The sequence below is a fragment of the Maylandia zebra genome, linkage group LG8 (assembly GCF_041146795.1).
Source record: "Maylandia zebra isolate NMK-2024a linkage group LG8, Mzebra_GT3a, whole genome shotgun sequence".
Taxonomy (NCBI): Eukaryota; Metazoa; Chordata; class Actinopteri; order Cichliformes; family Cichlidae; genus Maylandia; species Maylandia zebra.
Genome location: NC_135174.1, coordinates 1,122,334 through 1,141,093, shown reverse-complemented (window position 1 = coordinate 1,141,093; position 18,760 = coordinate 1,122,334). Strand labels below are relative to the sequence as shown.

General features: G+C 42.2%; 2 protein-coding genes across 11 annotated transcripts in view; one reads left to right on the top strand and one right to left on the bottom strand.

Moving 5' to 3' along the window:
- Window positions 1-3,741, bottom strand: part of ccdc57 (coiled-coil domain containing 57) — a 24,417-nt gene extending 20,676 nt beyond the window's left edge. For 2 of the 9 annotated variants that reach the window (XM_076887161.1, XM_076887160.1), the window contains exon 1: window positions 3,595-3,741. The gene's annotated coding sequence lies outside the window, so the exon portion shown is untranslated. Of the gene's footprint in view, window positions 1-2,015; window positions 2,553-3,456 lie in introns of those variants that run through there. The other 7 variants (XM_014408428.3, XM_014408429.3, XM_076887158.1 and 4 more) reach the window with 7 other exon arrangements.
- Window positions 3,555-18,760, top strand: LOC101481341 (monocarboxylate transporter 4). Of its 2 annotated transcripts, none has more exons than XM_076887163.1 (7): window positions 3,555-3,686; window positions 4,876-5,036; window positions 15,705-15,933; window positions 16,015-16,158; window positions 16,326-16,927; window positions 17,068-17,248; window positions 17,871-18,760. In XM_076887163.1, exons 3-7 carry the CDS (start codon window positions 15,711-15,713, stop codon window positions 18,176-18,178), a joined length of 1,458 nt encoding a protein of 485 aa, XP_076743278.1. In that variant the 5' UTR covers window positions 3,555-3,686; window positions 4,876-5,036; window positions 15,705-15,710; the 3' UTR covers window positions 18,179-18,760. The 2 variants fall into 2 exon arrangements, with proteins under 2 accessions (XP_076743278.1, XP_076743277.1); XM_076887162.1 differs by having other exon boundaries at window positions 15,680-15,933.

Genomic DNA, 18,760 nt, shown 5'->3' with positions numbered 1-18,760 from the left:
TAGGAGACAGACAGCCTCTACTTTAAAGATCAGCCTTCAATCGCTCTGATGAAGCCTGGAGTTTGGCTGGGTCAGCTATCCTGCTATGGCCTCAGGCTGCAGGCCGACTGCCTCCATGCACTGAGCGTTTCCTCTTCACTCACCTGTTTTCACTCATGCATTTCTATAGTTCACCTCTCTGTCCTCTCCTTACTGACCCTGCATCTGTAGGAGGACACTTCCTGTTGAAAGGGACTTCTTTCCTCGCAGTTGTCAGCGGGCTCATAGAGGATCATGTGATCGTATTACAAAGAGCCTTGAGATGATTGTTATCATGAGGTGCAGTTTAAATACAATGAAAAAAATGTTTGTTTTAAAGCACAGCTTTCCACTCCACATGCTTCATGTCCCGCGCCTGCAGCATGCTACAGCGTGCCCATAACCAGCTCATGTTCTATAAAACCTCGCCTGGCTTAATATCACAAGAGTGACCACAACATCTGTAAAGTACATAACAATAATCATAAATGCAGTCACAGTTTTTTTATATCTATAGCTGCACGACTATAGTCAAGACAATTAATCATTATTAGGATTAAACATATCACTGCTTTCACATTCATGTGGTGCTGCCAGTGTACAAACCTTTGCATTATATAAAGACACAGAGCGCCTCTAAGAAGAAAGATGACCACACACACACACACACACACACACACACACACACACACACACACACACACACACACACACACACACACACACACACACACACACACATCCTAATTGTAATGAAATCACTGTCCTCCTCTTTACACTGTGCCACATGCTTGTTAATTAAAACTTCTTTGCTGACAGGTAAGTTGTTTATTCACCTTGATTGACTCTCCAATAAATGAGAAGCTACAACAGGGATGTCCAAAGTCCAGCCCAGGGGCCAATCATGGCCCTAGGTCTGATTTTTTATGGCCCGCTGCCACAAACAGAATTAATAAAGCGTACTTTCTCTGTCCACCTTATGTTGTCAGCACCATGAGATGCGATGCATGAAAGCTTTATACACACGTCAGTAAGTGTCGTTTAAAATGAGGCTGAGATACTGACGTTTCAGGTCCACACGGTTTGATCTTTGTGTTACTCTGTGAATGAAAAGTCGTTTTATTCTGTTAAGGCTTGAATGAACCTGATCTCCATAATTCTTGTGTTATTGAAAATAAGGTGTGAAAAACACCTCTGAGCTGCACACAATCTGCAGCAAACAAATAAACCATCTTTAACTCCATTCATTAGACCTGCAGGACGGATGTGACTAAAACCTGAAGCAAATAACTCGACGTCAGTGAGAAGTGCTCACAGCGGGTCGTTTGGTGGACGGAGTTTCTCTCTGTAGGATCGTTACCTTGCAGCTTGATGTATCTTGAGGCTGCCGCTGTGATTTGGTGCTATAGAAATTGAATTGAACTGAATTTACATGCAGTGCAGGTTTTGTCACTTTGGAAAAATAACTACATGAGGGGATAACGCCTCCTCTGCCTGGTAAGTTGTCCTCGTTCCATCCAGGTCGTGGTTTTCTAAGGAGGTCAGGAAGAAAGGGACTGCACTTCACCTCTCAGCCCAACAGCTTCTTCACTTCTAGTCAGTCAGCTGATTACTTTCCGAGCTCATTAGACTCTAATGGATACGCTGCACCGGCTCACTGTTGTGGATGTCTGATTGAGTGCTGGGCAACAAGGATTAGTAACTTTTTTTTTTGTGGTGTGTTTTCAGACTACGTCCAAAAACAGATGATGTTGAGTCTCTTTGAGGATCAAGGTCCTTGTTATGTATCTATCTAACCTGGTTACTCATTCAGAGGATTCCAGGTAACTTCCAGCTCCATGGTGCAGCTAACAATCTCATTAACTCTGTGTATGAATCATTCAAACACAAAAAGTCTCTAACTGAAGGTATGAACCAGTGTTGTGTCGACACATAACAGCAGTAAATAAGTAAGCAAACAAAAACTGTATAGAGCCAAGAAGAAGAATGAAACTCACGGTCTTGGCCCTCAAAGCTGGACCATTGCAGCTGGGTCCTGATAACACTTACAAAAGAATCAATGTCAGATTGTACCTGTTCTACTGTGTTACAAGGAGCCTGTTGGAAAAACACTGCATTTGTTCCCATTTCTTTCACTGACTACAAAAACGTCAAAGAAACAGGAAACAGGGAGAAAACGCTGAAGTACGCCAAATTACACAGATTTTGATCCACCGTGAGACACGTGAAAGACGGGAACAGCTTCATTTTTCACAATGACAGTAATCAGTCACACATTGGTCTCCCCAATGCACCACGTGCCCCGCTACAGTACTGCACAGCTACAGTACTGCACAGCTACAGTACTGCACAGCTACAGTACTACACAGCTACAGTACTGCACAGCTACAGTACAGTACTGCACAGCTACAGTACTGCACAGCTACAGTACTACACAGCTACAGTACTGCACAGCTACAGTACTGCACAGCTACAGTACTGCACAGCTACAGTACTACACAGCTACAGTACTGCACAGCTACAGTACTGCACAGCTACAGTACTACACAGCTACAGTACTACACAGCTACAGTACAGTGCTACACAGCTACAGTACTACACAGCTACAGTACTGCACAGCTACAGTACTACACAGCTACAGTACAGTGCTACACAGCTACAGTACTACACAGCTACAGTACTACACAGCTACAGTACTACACAGCTACAGTACAGTGCTACACAGCTACAGTACTACACAGCTACAGTACAGTGCTACACAGCTACAGTACTACACAGCTACAGTACTACACAGCTACAGTACTACACAGCTACAGTACAGTGCTACACAGCTACAGTACTACACAGCTACAGTACTACACAGCTACAGTACAGTGCTACACAGCTACAGTACTACACAGCTACAGTACTGCACAGCTACAGTACTGCACAGCTACAGTACAGTGCTACACAGCTACAGTACTACACAGCTACAGTACTACACAGCTACAGTACTGCACAGCTACAGTACAGTGCTACACAGCTACAGTACTACACAGCTACAGTACTGCACAGCTACAGTACTGCACAGCTACAGTACTGCACAGCTACAGTACAGTGCTACACAGCTACAGTACTACACAGCTACAGCTACAGTACTACACAGCTACAGTACTACACAGCTACAGTACAGTACTACACAGCTGTACTGTTTCAAGTTCAATATTCTCCAGGACTCAGGCTGCTGTCCTGGGGTTTCAGCTTCAGAGGTCCAGCTCTGTGACTCTGACTGTTGTCTGTGCGCATGTGCTGAACAGCTGGGTGCTGTATGTCATATACAGATTTATAGCGGTATTATGGTGGACACCACTTTAATGATGACGTCAGTGGCTGTTTCCATCACAGTCGTGGTGCGCAGCCGCAGAGACAAAGTTACAAACGTATAACTTTTACACTCACAGTGTGCTGTAGCCGGTGCATCACTCCTGCCGCGAGCGCAGAGACAGCCCGGTCCCTGAACCTGCTGTTACCGGATGAAAAAGGAAGTGCAAAGACGTAACGAGCACGCGCTCACACATCCGCCTATCGTTGGGTTACCTTAAACAGCTACGTGCACACCTGTAGGCCTGGTCTTCATGCAGTCACCATGTCACAGCTGGCGTGAACTTTTTGGCTTATTCCCCTGCGAGGTAAGCGGTTTCCATGGAAACCGTGCGTCGGCTAAATTGCTCCCCGGCTACAGCGATGACATGGTTCCTGTTTACTGCTGTGGGTTCAAGACTGTGTGCGATGTTGTGTTTGGTATGAGATGACAGATGGGCGATGAGGACAGTGGAGCACGGACTTCGTGTTCTTCTAGAAGTGACAGCTCGGAAGTCCCATTACATTAATACATATAACAGTCATGTCCCACCTGCAGTGATCAGTGCTCAGCATCACGGAGCGCCACCCTGACATAGTTCTGATGGAGCACGGTGTTGTGCCAAAAACTGATTTCCAATGTTTCTGTGTATTTTTTCTGTGCAATATCTTTACGTATGTTCGTAAACAGACTTCGGCGAACACGGTTTACAAAGGGGTTATATATAGAATTAAAAAATTATCAGTTTTTCAAGTATCTTTACAACTCTGTGTTATTGTACTTACATTATAACCAATCCGGTCCTTTATCCTCACTTAAAATATTTTTACTGAACTATTGTAATATTTGCTGCCGTTTCTGCTGTCCTGTTGGCCAGCTTACTCTTACAAAAGACATTTTTAATGGTAATGAGATTTTTTTTAACTGCATAAATAAAGGTTACGTAAAAGTCATTGCCAAAAACTGATTGCGGCTTCTACCTTGTTACACGAATGTTGTTTGTGGCTCAAGATGACTTTCAGGGGTGTCAAACTCAAATACACACTGGGCCAAAATTCCAAACTGGGCTAACATTAATATTTATTGAAAAACAAATCTTCCTCTAGATATAAGAATGAATCTTTTCTTATGAACTCAAACACGCTTTGCTGAAAAACTGAATATGGAACAAGCAAAGCTTAATACTAAGCAATATATATATTAGCTGTATAATACCAGTAGGCCAGCTCTAATAGGAATTTGGTATGGCTTCGCGGGCCAAATGTAATTAGGCTGCGGGCCAAATTTGGCCCACGGGCCAGAGTTTGACACCTATGCTTTATGTCATCCATAAGGGATGCATTTAACATATGTTTCACATATTATAGCCCAATAAGTTACTTATAGCAATTTAAATACGAGCAATCAGTTTTTGGCAAATACCGGAAATCAGTTTTTGGAAGACGATCACTTTTTGGGACAGCACCGGCGTCATCAGGAGGAGTCTTCTGAGCTTTGTTGTGCTGGTGCTGGTACAGATCCCTGACTTGGAGCGGAGTCCGGTTTCCTGCAGTGTGGATCTGGAAGCGGGGCGTGGTTTAGGCTTTCCGTGTGCGCGTCATGCTTCAATAAAAACGAACAACGGACGCGCGCTCATGCGAGGAAGTCCAGCCGCCAGACGCAGACAGCATCTCAGCAGGTACGTGATCGATGAGCGATATTTGTTTCATTTCACACTCTGCTGTGATTGTCGTCATCACTGGGTGCTACAGGTGGGGCGCGCAGCGACTGCTTCACAGTTTAATACAAGTTCAAATAGACTTTAAACTCTCAGAGTGATGGAGCTCAGGTGTATCTCAGGTCTGCGTGATGCACTGAAAGCTGAAGCTCTTATTGCTCCAGTCAGGCGCATGTGTGCCCAGCTGCATGCATCACACCAAGTTTAGTTTTTGGTCATTCAGTCTATTAAAGCGCATCAGCACAATGTAGAAAAGCATATATGGGACATGTAGCTACTGAGAATGTACTCTGTGAACACTGGCTCGTTCCCCTCGTGTGAAATTATGGGAAGCAGCACAAAAGTAGGCGATTAGACAGAAAGTGTCTGCTCGTGTCCTGAGTCGCTGAGACTTCAGCAGCTACATAGACGTGCAGCGTTTTCACCAGGTTGACTCGTCCGTATCTGACTGATTTCAAGATAATAATAATAATGCTGTTTGGAATAACCAACTTAGTAATAAATTTCTTGTATACATAGACACCATGTTGCTGTTGCACTGCCGGTTTCCACTATATTCGCCGCACATACAGCGACTGTATCACTGATACCGGTTTGTGCCAAAAACTGATTTCCAATGTTTCCGTGAGTTTTCTATGTGTAATATCTTTACTTATGTTCGGTGAGCAGGGTTTACAAAAGAGTTTTATATCAAATTTAAAGGTTCCATGTTTTTCAAGTATCTTTTTGACTTTGTGTGATTGTACTTACATTATAACCAATCCGGTCTTTCTGTCCACTTAAAATATGTTTGCAATATCTGCTATCCTGATTACTCTTAAAAAAGATATTTTTAGTGTCAATGATTTTTTTTTAAAACTGCATAAATAAAAGGATATATTAACGTCACTGCCAAAGGTCGTGGTATTCTACTGGTGGTGCCTACTGGTGGTGGTCAGAGGGCCCGGTGGCGCCAGTGTCCGGCAGCCTCGCCTCTGTCAGTGCGCCCCAGGGTGGCTGTGGCTACAATGTAGCTGCCATCACCAGTGTGTGAATGTGTGTGTGAATGGGTGGATGACTGGATGTGTAAAGCACTTTGGGGTCCTTAGGGACTAGTAAAGCGCTATATAAATACAGGCCATTACCATTCTAAGGAGCTCGGAGCTGCAGGATTGTTGTTTGTGGCTCAAGATGACTTGATATCATTCATGAGGGATACGTTGACATATGTTTCACATATTATAGACGACACTGGGCTGAAGAAACAACAGTATCTGTGCAGAGAATCACAGATTATGGTGGCAGAGATGTTGCAACAGACTTTTAATTCTGTACCAGAACATCTAGAAGGTTTTTGTTTTTTCTTTTGGTCTGTTGAAAGAAAGCCCACCGTGGCAAACAGTTCCCGTTAACATGCTCGATTCTGGGCCCTGCTGTCCTGAGTTTTCTCATGTCTAATGTAGGAACAGGAAGACCAGTTTCTATCCACATGTGTGTGACTCGTTGGCTTCTAACATAATACAAACTGTCCCTGCCAGTTAAACAGTCATTCTGTTCTTTATCGACATTTCCTGCTGTTTAGATTTACATTTTTTTTTACTTTTTATTTTATTTATTTGAACAACTCTCCTGTCTAGTAATAATAATAATGGATTGGATCTATATAGCGCTTTCCAAGGCACCCAAAGCGCTTTACAATGCCACTATTCATTCACTCTCACATTCACACACTGGTGGAGGCAGCTACGGTTGTAGCCACAGCTGCCCTGGGGCAGACTGACAGAGGCGAGGCTGCCATATCGCGCCATCGGCCCCTCTGGCCAACACCAGTAGGCGGTAGGGTAAAGTGTCTTGCCCAAGGACACAACGACCAGGACAGAGAGCCCAGGGATCGAACCGGCGACCTTCCGGTTACAGATGCGATTCCCAACCCCCTGAGCCACGGTCAACCCAAGTACACATACAGTTTCTTCAGAAAAACAGAATACTAAGAGAGTCACAATATATATATATTTAATACACATATATAATGGTAATTAGAAAAATAAGATAAAGTAAAAGAAAAGAAAAGGAAACATGCCTGCGGTGTCAAACATTTCATTCATTCATTTCAAATTCTCTTTTTTCTGTCTATCTTCATTCAGCTCTCTTTTTTTTTTGTTGTACGTTAACCATTTTCCCCAGTCATTCAAAAAGCGTTCTTCCTTCAATTTCAGTTTATATGTAAAGTTCTCCATCTCCATAATGTCCTCCACCATTGCTACCACTGCTGCTTTCCTGGTGTTTCTGTCTTAAGCCAGTTTTTGGTGATGGCCTTCTTTGCTGCCAAAAGGAGAATCTGAGCCAGGTATCGATCCTTTACATCTACAGTACCTTCCAAGTATCCTAGATACAAAACAAGGCAGGTTCTGGGAATTGTATAACCTGATATATCACAGAGAGCTGAGTGAATTTTGACCCAGAAAGTGTGAATTTCCCTGCATTTCCAGAAAATGTATGTGTGGTCTGGTTCATCCCATCCACGCAGCCTCCAACATTGTTGTTGTGTATTGGTTTGTTTATTTTTAATCTTAGGTGTAATAAAGTAGCGAATTTGATTTTTCCAGATGAATTCTCTCCACCTCAATGACTGAGCTGTGTTCTTATGTTCTTTCCATGTTTCATACCACACCTCAGTGATTTCTTCACTCAGCTCTCTTTCCCATTTTACTTTAACATATCGTTAGCTTCATAGCATAAGTGCCTAAGTCATTGACTTAGGCAATTATGCTATGAAGCTAACGATATACAGCTGAGTCCTGTCTTGATTCCATCAAACATTTGTAGACACTGTTTTTGGAATAACACTTTTATATGCTAGCATAATTATTTTTATAATAGGATGGATTTTGTCTTCCTCTATTTTTATGTTTTTATTAAGGTAATCTCTCACCTGTAAGTATCTGAAAAAAATCCTTGTTTTTTAAGTTGTATTCCCGTTTTAATTCTTCAAAACTTTTAATTTCTCCTTTTTTGATTAATAAACAAATTGCTGTGATTCCCTTTTCATTCCAATTTTTAAAACCAAGATCCAATTTTCCTGGTCTAAATTCTTCATCGAAGGCTATCCATTTTAGCAAACCAAGCTCTTTGCCAATTCTCAACTCCTTTACTGTGTCATACCATACATTTAATGTAAAGGATATTATCGGGTTCCTATCTTGGTCTTTAGTTATGTATTCAGGGATCTTTTTTATACCCATGTTTGTTTGAATTGGGACATTGAGTGTGGAGAGCTCCACATCCTTCCAGCGAGCCCCGTAATCATCACTACACCAATATGTTATCTGGCGTATCTGCAGCACGAAAATATTCTTTTAAATTAGGAAGCGACATTCCTCCTTTCTCCTTAGTAAGCTGTAAAGTAGTGTATCGTACCCTTGGCCGCTTGCCTTCCCAGACAAATCTAGATATATACTTATCCCATTCTGAGAATTGGGTTTGAGGTATGCTTATCGGAAGAGAGAGGAATAAATATAACAATCGTGGTAAGATATTCATCTTTATCACATTTATCCTGTCACTAAATCCTAACGGATATGTATTCCATCTTTCCATATCCTGCCTTATCCTGTTATTTATATGTCCATAGTTACTTTGATATAGTTTGGCATAGTTTTTGGTTATATTTATACCTAAATATTTAAGGGTTTTTGCCTCCCACTTTATTTCCCATTCCTTAAGATTTTGAGTTGGTGTACAATTAAACATTAGAACTTGAGTGTTAAGTATATTTACTTTGTAGCCAGAAAGCGTACCAAATTTTCCTAACATTTCTGTAAGCTGCATAAAAGAGTTTGTGGGGTTTTTGAGGGCTATCAACACGTCCTCTGCAAACAGACTAATTACATGCTCTTGTTTATTGATTTCTATTCCTGTTATTAGGGCGTCTTGTCTAATCATTTGTGCCAATGGCTCAATATACAAGGCAAATAAGGTTGGACTTAAACAGCAACCCTGTCTAGTTCCTCTCTCTAGTTGGAATGTCTTTGTCAATGAGCCGTTAACTTTTAGTCTTGCAGTCGGTTTGTCATAGAGAGATTTAATACATTGGATTGATTTCGTAGTGAACCCGAACTTTGCCATGGTTAGGTACAGGAAGTCCCAGCTGACTCGATCGAAGGCTTTTTCTGCGTCTAAACTTATCAATGCAGCCGGTATCTTGTCTTTATGTATTTGGTGTATGATGTGTAGGGTCCTTCTAATATTGTCTTGTGCCTGTCTATTTTTGACAAAACCTGCTTGGTCCTCATCTATCAGGTCTGGTATAAACGACTGGAGCCTATTTGATAGGATTGTAGGGTCGATTTTATAATCAACATTTAACACTGATATAGGCCTGTAATTTTGGCAGTATTCTCTTTGTTTTTGTGGTTTTGGCAGCAACGTGATAATTGCCTCCCTCCAAGAGGAGAGAATCACATGTTTAGTGTGAGTCCAATTAAGAGTCTGGTGGAGTAAGGGTATCAATTCTTTTTTCAAATTTCTTGTAGCATTTGGCAGGAAACCCATCACTGCCTGGTGCCTTGTTTGTTCTTAATTTTCCAATCGCTTGCTGTCATGCGATCATTTTGTATTGTTCCAATAGAGGGTGGATCTAAGGCATCTAAAAATGTTTTGATATCATTTAGGTCATTATTAGTAAGTGCATTTTGGGTATACAGGTCCTTATAATAATCGGTAAAGATACTTTCTATCTCTTCTAGGTTATGTGCCATTTGTTCTGTCTTAGAATTATACAATTTGTTGACTGTTGTTTCTGTAAACATCTTGCCAATAGCCGTGCAGCTTTAGGGCCTGATTCATAGTAGCTCTGTTTTACATATCTTGCTTTTACTTCTGTTTCATATAAGAGTAAATTATTAATTTTCTTCTTAATATCTTTCATTTGTTGTTGTATCTTGACATCTACCTTGCGTTTGTGTTTATTCTCCAATTGTGACATTTCAACTACATACTCGTTATATTGCTTCATCCTTTCTCTTTTAAGGTTACTTGATATTGCGATTAGTTTCCCACGTATAACTGCCTTCAAACAGTCCCATAGAAAAACTGGATCTTTTTCACCATTGTCATTTTCTTCTACATATGTTTTGACATCTTTTTGTATTTGTTCTACCACAGATTTATTGTTTAATAGCCCCACATTTAGTCTCCATATTGTGTTTCTTGGTCTACCTTTAAGATAGATTTTTAAGTAGATAGCACTATGGTCCGACACATCTGCCACTCCAATCCAACAGTCTGTTATTATATCTCTATTCCCTTTTTGCATAAAGAAGTAGTCTGTTCTTGAATATACACAATGTGTTGCTGAATAATGACTATAATTCCTCTGTAGCGGATGCAAAGCTCTCCAGACATCAAAATAGTTAGTGTCTTCCAATGTATGTCTTACTAATTTTGGAATTGAATTTGTATTTTTCTTCAGGCTGGTTGTGTCCAAATGACTATCTAATATCACATTGAAATCTCCTCCACATATGCACATACCTTCTGCTTGTAGCACAAGAATATCAAAAATTAATGTGAAGAATTCCTTATTACTTTCAGGGGGCACATTCATCAATGTGACCAGTGTTTGATTAAACACACCCTTCACTATAACATATCTACCTTCCTTATCCTTTCATTTCTTTGTGAGATTGAAACTTAAGGGAATTAGTTATCAGAATTGCAACCCCTCTTTTCCTAGAGTTTGTGTGAGAGCTGTAAAAGGTGTTTTTGAACCCAAATTTCCTCAGTTTTTCATGTTCTATTTTTGATAAATGAGTTTCTTGTAGGAAAGTTATCTGTGTCTTCTCCTTTTTCAGTTTAGTCATAATCTTGGCCCTTTTAACTGGGTTAAAGATTCCATTAACATTTAAGGACATACACTTTATTTCTTCATGTGTAGTGAGCATTATCCTTTTGTGATTTACTGGCTGTCTTTTGAGACCCCCACAGGCACTCCATTGAACCCTTGTTTAAACAAAACATTTTCATTAACAAGTTACAAGTTAGTTTAACTTTGTACAGATAAGAGGACTTCAATAAAGAGGTACCAGCCACCTTCCCCACCTGTTGTTCCTCTCTTTGTTTTTGGGGGGTATGTCTCTCATATTGAAAGGGCCCCCCTCCAGTAATGAGATATGACTCACGAAAGATTGTCACACTCATACTAGTCCTTATTATTATATTATATAGTCCATCCCTAGCCAACTTTGTGTTTCCATGTAATCCTACCAGACACACCTTAAATCCATCTTGTTGTCATACGTCTCCATATACGCCTCTCATGCATGGTTATTGTTATGCTGAAATTCTTGAAGTCTCTCACGAGCTCGCCTGCTAGCCACACCAGCAAACGTGGGCCGGACCGGTTTCCATGTCGCTGCCCCGGTTGACAGACTTCCCTCTGTGCTCTCTCTCTCTCCTGGCTGTTTATCCCTTTTTCCACGTTGTATCCTCTCGCTTGCAGGTCGTTAGCAGCCTCCTCTGCTTTGCCACACGTTTTCACTCCATTTGGCCAATGGACTTGCATCTTGCTGAGAGGAGTCTGGAAGCGGATGCCTTCTTTCTTTAATATCTTTTTGATATTCACGTATGCTTTACGTTCTTGCACCATTCTTGCCGAATAGTCGTGGTCAAAATAAACCCTGCTTCCGTCCAGAGTGACTATTGACCTTTTTATGTATCATCTCTTTGGTTGTGAATTGTTGGAAATTGACAACGACTGACCTCGGGGGGAGACCTGCTGCTGTTTCGGGGTTAACGCTCGGTGTGCGTGTTGAATCTGGAGGTTGATGTTAATATTAAGCTCCTCCCTGAGCCAGACTTCCAGAAACTGGGCCAGCGATTCTGCCTTAGATTCGGTTCCCTCTTGTATCCCGTAGATCCGCAGATTGTTACGTCTGGATCACAGTTCCAAGTCATCCAATTTGGTCACCATCGATTTTTGTTCTCTCATTAGTTCTGTCAGGGTTTGATTGGCCTCGTGGCTCCACGTCTCTATTTCTTCTGTGTGCGTCAGCGCAGCTTCTAATTTCCCTTCTTGTTCTTTAAGTTCTGTAGTCATGCTCTTAAACTGCTGGTCGATGTCTTCTTTGAATTTAGACAGTTCGTGTCTCATTTGGCCGGTAATTTCTTCTTTGAATGTCATGAAGTCTGATTTCAATTCGTTTTGGAGTGATTGAATTTGTTTGCTAATACAATCCAGTCCGTTTTGAAACGCGGCCATATTAGCTTCAGGTGCTAGCTTGTCCTCGTTGTTCGGGTGTTTTATGTCTTTACCTTGGGTGTCCGTAGTTCTTTTATTCTTTGCTTTGTTGTCCCTCCGCTCATCTTCCAAAGTTGTTTTGTCTCACGCTTTAATTCGTGTTTTAGCGGAGTTTATCTACTTGGCTTGCGGGAGCTCTGTACTTATGCGACCGTACTGCTCTACCGCCACACCGGAAGCCCCCTAGGTTTACATTTTATTTGTTCAAATTTTACAAAAGGTCATAATTCAACAAGCTCATATTCTCACAGTCATTGAAGGTTTCTCATTTATATAAGTATAATTAGAGCCCACTATTCAAAGACATGCATGTTAGGTTGTCTGATGATTCTGAATTGGTCCTGGTCATACTGTCCTTTCCAAGCATACAGCACTTTGTTCTATAGACCTGCTACGAGCCATTTGTTTCCTGTACACTGTTACAGGAGCCCGGTCTGCATTGCTGGCAGTAAGTTGGACTCCTCCAGGGCTGCTCTTTGTCACCGAGTCTGTGCACAGTTTTTATGGACAGAATTTCTAGGGAGGGAAAGAAGAAACTGACGGACTTATTGGGGGCGTGGCCACAGTGAGCCGGACCCTGCACCGGCCCGTTGTGGTAAAGAGAGAGGGCATAGTGTAAAAGCAGAGCTCTCGATTTACCTGCAGATCTACTTTCCTAATCTAACCGTCTGTGACGCAGCATTTTGAGTTCTTATGCTGAATATGTGCTTAGTTATCGTGTTGCCATTATTAGTTAGGATTTAGTTGAGTTTTATACTTGTTTAGGTTTCCATCGATGTCCCCTTCTGTAAGTCTGTCCTTGTCTTCATGTCTACATCTCTCAGTGTTTCCTGGTTTATTTTGAAAGAGTCGTGTGTTTCTTTGTTCAGTGTGTTTAGTTTCACTTCCCCTGCAGCGTCATTATGTTCATTTCAGTCAGCTGTGTTTCCACTTCCTCCTGTCTGTATTTAAGTCCTCTGTCTTCTTCTCTGTGGTACGTCCCTTCATGTCTTATCAAAGTTCATTCATAGTTATCACAGTTTAGACACAGTTATTATAGTCTGTCACTGCTCATGCTGCTTTATTTTTGTATTCATGTTCACAGCCTAAATAAACAGTGTGCCTTTTTTAAAAAAAACTTAGTTCCACCTCCTTCCCTCTCTGCTCTTGGGTCCACTGCATCATCACATTGGCGTACCCCGCCGTGACAGTGGCTGGCCTCTTCCTTAGAGATAGAGTAGGGCAGACTGAGGAGACACTGCTGAGAGACATTTGATTGGAGCTCTGGAGGAGATGGCTTTGAGACAGGGAGGTCTGGGTGTTCCTGCCGCAGCCACAAGCTAGTGTTCAGGCATGGTACAAAGCAAGGAAATACTTACTCTGAATAATCAGTCAGACTTATTGTAAATTGTGGACCACACACACCAAATTTCATTTTAAGTGTTCAACAAAAGGGACGTGAGACAACAGAGCCAAAGCGCACCACTGTAAAGGAAAATGTCTTGCCTAATTTATGGTATACAAAAAGAAACACAACTTCATAAAGACAATTAATAGATCAAAAATAATTCAGGAAATGTGATTATTTTTTCCATGTAACTTGGAATAAGTCAAATTAATTATCCAACTATAGCCAGCTACACCTAAATGAAATGAACTGTGTTTCTAGAAGATGTTCCTTAAACGCAGACATGAGCACACTCCTGATCATAGGCAATGGAAAAAAAGCCACATAACCTTGATGACAGCTGGTCCCTGGGATACCCATCAAGATAGTCCTCATGCCACACCTCATCGTTGCCTCTTGGTCATGCTTTATTCAATTCAATTTAATACAGCGCCAAATCACAACAACAGTCGCCTCAAGGCGCTTTATATTGTACAGTAGACCCTATAATAATGGTAAATGGACTGGTTCTTATATAACGCTTTTCTACTCATCTGAGCACTCAAAGCGCTTTACACAACTTGTGCATTCACCCATTCGTAAAAGCACATTTTTCTAAATGCTTTATAGCTAACATTCACACACATTCATACTCCGATGGATGCATTGGAGAGCAATTTGGGGTTAGTATCTTGCCCAAGGATATTTGGCATGCAGACTGGGGGAAGCCAGGAATCGAACCACCAACCTTCCGATCAGTAGATGACCTGCTCTACCACCTGAGCTACAGCCAGAGATAATAGATACAGAGAAAAACCCAACAATCATATAACCCCCTATGAGCAAGCACTTTGGCGACAGTGGGAAGGAAAAACTCCCTTTTAACAGGAAGAAACCTCCGGCAGAACCAGGCTCAGGAAGGGGCGGGGCCATCTGCTGTGATTGGTTGGGGTGAGAGAAGGAAGACAGGATAAAGACATGCTGTGGAAGAGAGACAGAGGTTAATAACAGATATGATTCAATGCAGAGAGGTCTGTTAATACATAGTGAGTGAGAAAGGTGACTGGAAAGGAAAAACTCAATGCATCATGGGAATCCCCGGCAGCCTACGTCTATCGCAACATAACTAAGGGAGGATTCAGGGTCACCTGGTCCAGCCCTAACTATATGCTTTAGCAAAAAGGAAAGTTTGAAGCCTAATCTTGAAAGTAGAGATAGTGTCTGTCTCCTGAATCCAAACTGGAAGCTGGTTCCACAGAAGAGGGGCCTGAAAACTGAAGGCTCTCCTGTCTCTACCACCTGAGAGCATCTCTGTATGACATTATAAGGCTCATTAAGCTTGAGTCAGACAAACTGACTGGAGATTATTTTTTAAATAAAGAGGAGTTTAGTATTTTGGCCCTGGGTTAGACACAGGAGATAGTTTGATTGTACTGTCATGAACTTTAACATTTAACTGTAGAGTTTGAAATGTAGCTCTAGGGTTTCTTTACGGTTTCTCTAAGCACTGCATGGTCTGTACTTGGATTAGCTGAGAATCCACTTGGAAGATCGGCAAGTGTCTGGAAGATTTCCTCCTTGAAAAAATTGCCCTTGTTGTAGCATGATTGAGTTCAGATTTTTGGAAATGACCTTATAACCCCTCCAACAGATTGATAGGTAGCAACATTTAATTCATTTCTGACAACTGCTGATGTCTCCAGACCAGCAAACAGCCAGACAAGGCCGTACGTGCTGATGATCCAGTAACTTGCAGCACTGTTAGCTTGCTGAGGCTGCATAGCAGGCTGAGGAGATGCTCCTGAGAGACAGCTTATGTTTGCTTTATTTTTCCTTTTTGTCACAAAGTCTGTTTAGTATGATTTACTCACATATTGAAGAATCTGCAGCTGTGGCACAGCTTTTGCATTGAGTTGGTTGATGGCTGTATTAAGTCTGTGCTTTGTACCAATGTGTCTACAGTTACTGACCTCATCATAGCTCCCAGAAAATAATGGGAGGAGCGGTGTTGGATGATGGACCTCCTGGAGTGAAGGCGCCAGATGGAGGCTGGGGTTGGGCAGTGTTGGCGGGATGCTTCGTCATCACTGGCTTCTCATACGCGTTCCCCAAGGCTGTCAGCATCTTCTTCAAGGACCTTATTCAAGAGTTTGAGGTTGGCTACAGTGCCACAGCTTGGATCTCCTCAATACTGCTTGCCATGCTATATGGCACAGGTACCCAAGTATAACACATGAAACTGCTAATAACTGATTGCACACGTATTCTGTGTACTGACTGATGAACTGTGTTCTTAGGCCCTCTGTGCAGCGTGCTGGTCAACAGATTTGGCTGTAGGCCGGTGATGATGGTTGGAGGAGTCTTTGCTTCAGTGGGAATGATTCTGGCTTCCTTTGCCAAAAGCATCACACATATTTACCTCTGCACTGGAGTTATTACAGGTAGAGTCACAAAAAGTGTTAAATATTTAGACTTTGTGAACAAATTTATGCTCAGAGTGGCAAGTACTAGTCTGTCTGTCTTAATTGAATAATTGATCCAATAATCAATTAATGATTCATTAACCCTGCAATGTGACTCATTTCTCTATACTTGCGTCTCTCTGCAGGTCTGGGTCTAGCAATGAACTTCCAGCCATCTCTGATAATGTTGAACTGCTACTTCAGTGAGAAGCGTCCTCTAGCCAATGGCTTGGCAGCAGCAGGCAGCCCTGTGGCGCTATGCTGTCTGTCTCCATTGGGGCAGAGTCTCCAAAACCAGTATGGTTGGCGGGGTGGATTCCTTATACTAGGAGGCATGCTGTTCAACTGCTGTGCCTGTGGTGCTCTCATGCGGCCCCTGTCCACCCCTAAGAAGTCCCAGATGCTGGAAGAAAACACTCTGCTGGCTGCAGACAAACCGAAGGCAAAGAAGAAACTATTGGACTTCAGTGTGTTCAAGGACAGAGGTTTTGTAATCTATGCCATTGCAGCTTCTGTGATGGTGCTAGGCTTGTTTGTGCCGCCTGTGTTTGTGGTCAGTTATGCTAAAGGCCTTGGCTACAAGGACACCAACTCAGCACTGCTGCTCTCGATCTTAGGATTTGTTGATATGTTTGCCCGACCTGCATCAGGACTCATAGCAGGCATGAAGCGTGTGCGGCCTCGAAGCGTCTATCTCTTCAGCTTCGCTATGATCTTCAATGGGTGCACTGACATCATAGGATCGCAGGTAACATTGCAGTCAAGTCCTCTTCAAGTAGAATGCTTCCAGTTGGCGAGTTGTCTTAATGATTGCAGATCTGGGTCGTAATAAGTGAATATTGTAAACTGGGCCGTATACGTAGTGTGAAACCTGTTGTCTCATTTCAGGCAAAGAACTATGCTGGTCTGGTGGTCTTCTGTATTTTCTTTGGTATATCATACGGGATGGTTGGAGCACTTCAGTTTGAGGTCCTCATGGCCATTGTGGGGAAAGAGAAGTTTTCCAGTGCCATCGGCCTGGTGCTGCTAATGGAAGCTGTTGCTGTGCTGGTGGGACCTCCTGGAGCAGGTCAGAGTATCCAAGCAATGATGGTGCTCTCTCTGTTACCATCCCGCCCACATTTAGAGTAAAATATCTCATCTGTATAATAACACCTAATCCTCAGATTATCAGTTTAATCTGCATCTCTTCACATCTGCATGGGAAAATGTCCGAGGACAGGGTTGCAACCACCATGTTGCCCTCGATGCAAAACAATATTAATGATAATTATTAAAATAATAGAAAGCTAGTACGGTGGGGTTTTTCTGGATGGGTTTATACTGTGAAGTTTACTACTTAATCACCTCAGCCAACATGAGTAGATCCAGACTTAAAGTGTTTGAGCTTCAGATGCTTTTAAGCTAGCTATAGCTGTCCCAGCACTTCCCGAAGAACATCAGCTGTCATGTCTTTTACAGAGATGTTGACTTTGTGTATCTGTTTAAGATAAAACCAAAAATAACAACCCTTGGTTCATCCATAGTCAGTGACAAACACTAAGTCATGTACTCGGCTCCATCTTTCTAACACGCATGGACACAAACCAACCGTTACATGTGTCCCTTTCTTAGTATCCTCCTTGTTTTTATAAAGTGATCACGGGAACAATGAACAACATTCATACTAACACTGTTGCACTCTCCACCAGGTCGGCTCCTGGACGCTACCCATCAGTACATGTACGTGTTCCTGTTGGCGGGCTGTGAAGTGACAGTATCTGCCTTTGTCATTGCCACCGGGAACTTTCTTTGCATTAGGAGGGAACGAGAAGATGGACAGGCTAAGATTGAGATGGCCGTAAGCGCCGCTGAGCTGGAGGGCCTCAACCAGGCGGCAAACGAAGAACACGATGGAGGCAAAAAGGAGCAGACGGGAAAAGAAAATGGAAAAGTCCGTGTTTTGAAAGTGCAGGAAGACATGACTGTGACGGAGGCACCAGAAGACACCGGGAATTAACATTAGTATTAGCGAGATAGCATAAATTGTACCGATAGGACACAGAAAGATCTGATGCTACGGTAAAAAAAAGAAAGAACTGACATTTGATCACAAATGTATATCCAAGTGTCACAGGTTCACTAGCTGCTTTCAGCTGAAATGGCTCTAACGCCCCACACCTGTAAGAGGAAAAACTCATCACCAGTTTGAGTGTAGAATCATCTTTTTAGTTATCGGTCTTATTCATCTGTAAAAAACATCCTACAGCTGCTTTCAATCACATCTCCGAGTCTGTGAGCAGACGCAGCTCGTCTTCAGGGTGAAGCTTGACGTGCTAATAAAAGAACATGTTTGCAGCTCAGTCTGTGGGTTCCTCTGGGTCATTTGTGCAACGGTTTCTTGGTAAATTATACAAGAACAGGAAACATATTTAGAAAGAATGGCTGTTGTCATCCAACATGCCCATAAAAGGCTTCACGATATACTGCTGCTGTTCACCTGCTTGTCTTACTCTGCTGGACAGTCGTCTGTTTCACATATAAAGTGCTGTTTCTTATTATTTTAATGTGCTGAATCCAAACCTGACAATTAAAATATCTG